This window comes from Helianthus annuus, chromosome 13 (assembly GCF_002127325.2).
Source record: "Helianthus annuus cultivar XRQ/B chromosome 13, HanXRQr2.0-SUNRISE, whole genome shotgun sequence".
Classification (NCBI taxonomy): domain Eukaryota; kingdom Viridiplantae; phylum Streptophyta; class Magnoliopsida; order Asterales; family Asteraceae; genus Helianthus; species Helianthus annuus.
The window spans coordinates 172,119,840-172,126,604 of record NC_035445.2 but is presented as its reverse complement, the minus strand read 5'-3'; the positions used below and the strand labels follow the sequence as shown (position 1 = coordinate 172,126,604).

General features: G+C 33.9%; 2 protein-coding genes across 2 annotated transcripts; both read right to left on the bottom strand.

Annotated features, from left to right (window-relative positions):
* Positions 1-430: 430 nt before the first annotated feature.
* LOC118485562 (putative ripening-related protein 1) lies at positions 431-1,217 on the bottom strand. Its single transcript, XM_035981762.1, has one exon. It carries the CDS (start codon positions 1,215-1,217, stop codon positions 660-662), a length of 558 nt encoding a protein of 185 aa, XP_035837655.1. The 3' UTR covers positions 431-659.
* A 4,473-nt stretch (positions 1,218-5,690) lies between these two features.
* Positions 5,691-6,453, bottom strand: LOC110903573 (putative ripening-related protein 1). The gene has a single exon (XM_022149418.2). It carries the CDS (start codon positions 6,451-6,453, stop codon positions 5,905-5,907), a length of 549 nt encoding a protein of 182 aa, XP_022005110.2. The 3' UTR covers positions 5,691-5,904.
* Between the last annotated feature and the right edge of the window lie 312 nt (positions 6,454-6,765).

Here is a 6,765-nt window from a genome sequence, read left to right as displayed (position 1 = left end):
TGAACTGGTTTTAACTGTTGTGCTATCTTTTTTTTTTGATGAATTATCTGTTCTATACTCTGCATACAAATTTTAAGATATTTTTCTTTTTACTAGTGCCACCATAATTACACAACTTATAAAAATTGTTACGCATCTTATGTCAATAAGTAAGCTACCCATATTATTCTTTTATACGCTCTGCACGCTAACAACCTTTTGTATTTTACCCTTTATATATATAACAAGTTTAATTTTCTGCCAATTTGATTTTTCTCTGATAGATTTATTCGTTAACTTTAAAAAAAAACGAAACCATTGTAGATAAATCTTTATTGTATATATATTATGTGGTTTATAATTAATTAATTAATTCGGTTTGTTATTTTTACAAACACAAACCGAGCCCAAAATTTGGTTTAATCATAAAACCAAAACTCAAACTGTCTGCTTTTGCTTTAGTTCAATTATATTGATTCAGTTAAACCGGTTAATCTTCAGTTTCTAAACCATTATCTTATAGGGAGAATAGGTTTCAATTTATCTTGAAAATAGTAGGGGAAAAAAAAAGTAGTTGGCCTTGGTTTTCTTTATTTTTGTAAGGGTCACTTCATTCACTTACTGATCCTTAAAATGCAAACTACTTCAATTATTGCTTTGGTTTCGACTTTTAAGCATGATTATGCGTCTGACCAAGTAACTTCCGCTTCACCCCAATCACTCTTAGGCACCCCAAGGGCCTCCCAGACCGCTTTAGATCCATCCACAACGTTATTAGGACATGGTGGCTGGAAACCATGGTCCGCATCACATCCCTGGGTCGAGTCACATTCATCCACCACCTTAGCTTTGACACTCTTACCCTTGTAATGTATGTTAATAAACTTCAAGCACCTTTTCCCTTTATTATACCACCCAGTGGACAATGCCACAATAGGCGTGCCATTTGAGTGGTACTTGATGTCGCACTCAGATGGGGCACCACCGTCCCCTCCCTTCTCAAAGTTGTTTATAGTCATTTTTGCCTTTGTTTGTTTAGTTACAGGAGGGGAGCATGTGTATGTTTCGTAAAATTTGCCTACTTTGCAACAATCTGGATCGTTCACACACGCTCCGGGAGGTGGTTTTTTACCTCTCAACTTTCCACTCGGTTTGCAAGATTGAGCATCACCACATGATATGAACAAGATTATAAGCAAGGAAAAGAAAACAAGGAAGATGGTTGTTGTTTGTTTCATTATATCTTTGTATATAAATATAAATGTGGATGGTATTTGTTGTGAAGACTTTGGACTAGATATATAGTGATGAGGTTTTTGTCTTGCATGTGCTAGAATGGTTAAAATTCTTAGGGTTTGGATGAAACCAGGCTAAAATTACTATGTCAAGCTAATAATTGCCATTTGTTTGTATCATTAAAATTAACATAATCACAATCAGAAGAATGTCTGTTAACATATATAAGTTTAAATTTTGATTCCCGAATCTAATATTCTATTTCATACGGCAACATGATTACCAAATCTATGTTGGCAAGAATTCTATTTTGTAATTTTAGTGAATAAGATATATTTTATTTCAATAAATTTGTTTTTTATCATATATAGGATCAAAAAGTCTCAATCTGATTGTGGGTTTGTGTAGGTTTTGCTTCTAGATCTTATCTATCTAGTTAAACTTATTTTTTCTAATCATTCGGTCATGTAAAATAAAACCCTTATAAACTTTTGAGTTGATACAGATCATGTAAAATAAAACCCTTATAAACTTTTGAGTTGATACATGTTCTACTTTTTTAAGACTATTGGTCCTATTGGATTATGCCATAGATCAACACAACATAGTATTACACACTAAACATAACTATAAAAAGTTTAACAATAGGTATACACCAATTCTATTATCCCAACCAACGTTTTATTGAATGCATTGATTATAGATGATAGATGATAGATGATAGAAGAACGTACAATGCTTTGGTAAGCCAATGATCCACAGATCAATTGGTTTGAGGGGAGGTAGGAAGGTTTACCCACTTATGTGGGGTTCATGTATTGGAGGTCTCAAGTTCGAATCCTTGCGGGGGGCGAGCTGTAGCACCAGTTCAACTTGGCAGTAATATGCCAATCGCAGAATTCCAACCCGATACCTGGGTGATCAAATGTCAAAGGCCTAACCAGGTGATCTAGTCGTAAAAAAAGTATGCTTGGATAAGATGGGTTACGATATGTGAAATGTTTACTTTGAGCATTATAAACAAAGTGGTGGGCTTAAGTTACTTTGTATGTAATAAAAAAAATTGTCTTCACTAGCCAAATGTAGTTTTTTTATAATATTTTTTATTATTTTCCTTTTGTTTTTAAATGTGAAAAGTTTTAAAAAATGAAAGTATTTGTCGTCTGTTATACAATTGATATGTCATATGTATGGAAATCAGCTGAACGTAACCAAAAGAATAAAATATAATAATAATAAATTTGTTTTGTTTGCGTGGTTCTTGTGAGTTGTGGAGTAGATAAGGCTACTTCCTCAAGAAAACATTGTGTGGGGGTAGTTGCACGGACCTCTCATCCGTCGGAGTATTGCAACTCCGCAAGCTAGCTTAGCCCCATAGCTGCCTGGCGGTGATTACCCACGGTGAAGAGCCCCAACACCCCATTAGGGCATTGCCGGGAATCGAACCAGTGACCTCAAGAAGAGGCTGGGTGAGGCTGGCCAACTGGCCTATCCCAGAAGGTTAAAGCATTCAAGGAGAAAACACAAGAAAACATTGTTGAATCTTTGGTAAAACTAAGATCACTGTGATGTGATGTGATGTGACATGTAATTATTTAATAGAAAAATGATAATCTTTACGTAGATCATTCGGGAAAATTTACATATAGGTTGTTTCAAAGTTAATAACTATGCATTCTCTCTATTAAAACTTGTACCATTTTTAATTTTTTTTATTAAATACATAAATAAATATATATAGAATAAGATTCCTGTAAAAATATTTTTTTTTTTTGTGAGAAGGAATAGAAATTGAAATGTAGGCATCATATTTTGGACTTAGGTATGATGGTTTGGGTTGTTTTGACAAGAAAAACATCAAACATAACAATTTAAAACACAATGCTACGTCTTATGGGCGTGAAATTTAAATAGGGTTGGGATCGTGTGAGAAGCACTAGGCTAATTGAGAAACTTGAGAAGCATTCTGGACCGCATATTTTCCCTAAGTTTTTTTTAATATACACATATTTATAGTTTTAAATTGACAATATAAATATGCGTATAATTCAAGATTTGACAATATACATATATGTATATTGTTAATTTTATACATATGTGTATATTACGAAAAGTTTAGAGAAATGTTTGGTCCATAATGCTTCTCAAGTTTCTCAAATAGGGTGGACCTCTCTTACGAATAAATCATAGCCATTAATTTACATCATCAAATCGTAAAGAGTTAATAGCCAAAATGGTCCCTGAGGTTTGCTTACTTTTGTCACTTTAGTCCAAAATCCAAAATTTTTAAATCTGGGTCCCTGAGGTTTGCATTTTGTTGCCATTTTAGTCAAAATTTCAAAAACTCCATTTTTTGATTGTTGCAACTAGCCTATTTTGTCCTTTTGTGCAGGGGTATTTTGGTCATTTTTATGGGTTATTATAACAAACTCAAATCAAGAACCCAGAATAGCCCTGCGTAAAAGGACAAAATAGGTTGTTTGCAACAGTAAAAAATGGGGTTTTGAAATTTGGACTAAAATGACAACAAAATGCAAACCTCAAGGACCCAGATTTAAAAATTTTGGATTTTGGACTAAAGTGGCAAAAGTGAGCAAACCTCAGGGACCATTTTGGCTATTAACTCAATCGTAAAATACACTAGTGTATTTTCATCATCAAATCTTGACCATTGATTTACACTTGTGTTTATAATCAAGAAATACGCAACATTGTATTAAATACTATACGATGTGGGAGGGCATGAAGCGTCATGTGGCAGCCAGGTTAGCATCTGTCAGAAAAGTGGCGTGGTGCCAAAAAGCATGGGGTGGGATGGGGCATGAAAGAGTGGTGTGGTGTGACACACGACATACACTTTATGTTGTTATTTTATTATTAAAAATAAACTAATAGCACCAACCAATAACAATCATCCACCTCACCATGCCTAGCCCCTCCACGCCGAGGAAGATCCTGTCGCCCTCACCACAACGCCAGCCATCACGTCATAGTCGGGGAGGTAAGCATGATTGAAGCCTCCACGCCAAAACCACGCTTTCACACCTTCGGAAATCATTATTATTTTCTTTATCGTTTCATTAAATTCATTCATTATTCTTTTTAACTACAAACCCTCTCAACTTTTAACATTGTTTAAGTGTTGTAAACATTGTTTATAAATATTAATCAAATCACCTGAATGAGAAACATATGAAACTTGACAGGGGTGTGTATAGATCGGTTTTGGCCCAAAACCATAGCCATAATTGCGATGTCAGTTAATGGATAACTATAACCATAACTGAATGGTTATGGTTAATCCGTTTTAAAGGTTATAGCAGGTCGGTTATGGGTGGTTAAGCGTGAATTTTCGGCCTACCTAAAAATAGCTTAGATTTTTTTTGAACATGGAATAAATTGTTATTACATGTTTCTATGCATTAGTATATTGAATAGTATTAAAAATACATATAATTTATAATATTAATATCGAGTATTACCGAATATTCAAACAAAATGATATAATATTTTTATATAAATTCAAATAAACATTGTATTGAGATAGTTAATTTGGTTTTTTGCATACCTCTATTTGACACTTAGAAGGCAATTATAGACTGGCAAGGAATACTGAACATTGTATTGATATCCTTAAAAATCAAGTTCTCCCTTCTTTCCTAACAATTTTTTAATTGTTTCTATTTTATTTTTATAAATAGGTTTAATTGACACGTACATAATATGTTATGACATTTTTATAATTTTGACTTCTTATTTTCCTTTCTATCTCTCTCCGCCAATAAGAACATTGATCACTGACCTTGTTTCGAGCATCCCTTGTGTGTGACAAATTTCTTTCTTTTCTTTGCCCCCTTGTCCTGCCCTAGGAACACATTGTACAAATATATCGATTAGGTTTTGTTTACCCCTCTCTTACCTCTGTCGTCGTGTCGCCACAGTTGTAGCTTACGCCGTCACATTCATAACTCTTGTCACCATAGTCATGTTTCATGCTCTTGCTGCCACAACTATGGCCTTAGATTTGTCATCATTATTTGCTAAACACAGTTTTCTAACTGTTTAAGTTTTTGTTCTTTTTCATTAATTTTCGATATTATATATTTTTCTTATGCTGACAAATTGTTTGTTTTTTTTTTCCGCTCGAATTTCTTCCTGCTACGGTTGTGAGAACTATTATATAGAATATGTTAGAACTTATTTTTAACATAGTTATTATAATTAGATGGTATGATTTGATTAATGACACTAAAGAGATTTACTACGAAACAATAAAATATATAGTTATAGTAAAAACAAAATGATATATGATGGGTTAAGTCAGTTTGATTTTCTACGAAAACACAAACAGAAATCAAAATTTCTTTAATCTTGAATATGACATATGATGGGTTAAGTCAGTTTGCTTTAGTTTAGTTAATTTGATTCGGTTATTTGGTTAATCCGGTTAATTCTTTAGTTTCTACACATAGTTGTCATGTTAAGGATTATAAGATTCAATTTAACTCGAATAAGATAGAAACAAAATACAAGTAGTTTGAACCGTATAATGGAATTCCCTTCGATGAAGGAAATACTAGTACAGAATAGTTCGTTATTTTCTTATTGTTGTAAGGGTTACGTTTATTCATCGTAGTGACCCTCTCGAACTACTTCATTTATTGAAATGGTTTCAAATTTCAAGCATGACTATGCATCTGACCAAGTAATATCCGCTTCACCCCAATCACTCTTAGGCACCCCTAGGGCCTCCCAGACAGCTTTAGACCCGTCCACAATGTTATTGCGACACGGTGGCTGGTAACCATGCACATCATCACATCCCATGGTCGTGTCACACTCATCAACCACTTTAGCTTTGACACTCTTGCCCTTGTAGTGTATATTAACATAGTTGAAGCACCTTCTCCCTTTATTGTACCACCCAGTAGACAATGCAACAATTGGTGTCTCGTTTGAGTGGTACTTGTTGTCACATTCAGATGGCCCGCCCCCGTCCCCTCCCTTCTCAAAGTTGTTTATGGTCATTATTGCCTTTGTCTGTTTAGTAACAGGAGGAGAACATGTGTACGTATCGTATAACTTGCCTGGTTGACAACAGTCTGGATCATTTACACATTTGCCATGAGGTGGTTTTTTACCTCTCAACTTTCCACTCGGGTTGCAAGATTGAGCATCAATGCACGATACGAACAAGATTAAAAGCAAAGAAAAGAGAACAAGGAAGATAGTTTTCATTTTTATCTTTCGTATGTTGATGATATTTGATGTGAAGATTTTGTATTAGATGGACCCGGTTATATAGTAATGAGTTTTTTGTCTTGCATGTGCTCAAATGGTTAAAGTTGTTAAGGTTTGGATGAAACTAGGTAAAATTTTACTATGTCAATTTAACAACTGCCGTTTGTTAGTATCATCCAAACAGAGAAAAATGTGTGTTAGAATAGATAAGGTTAAAATATGATTCACAAATCTTATATTCTATTTTATACGGCAACATGATTCGAATATATGTTGGCAAAAATTTTATTATATTTTGATTTTGAAATA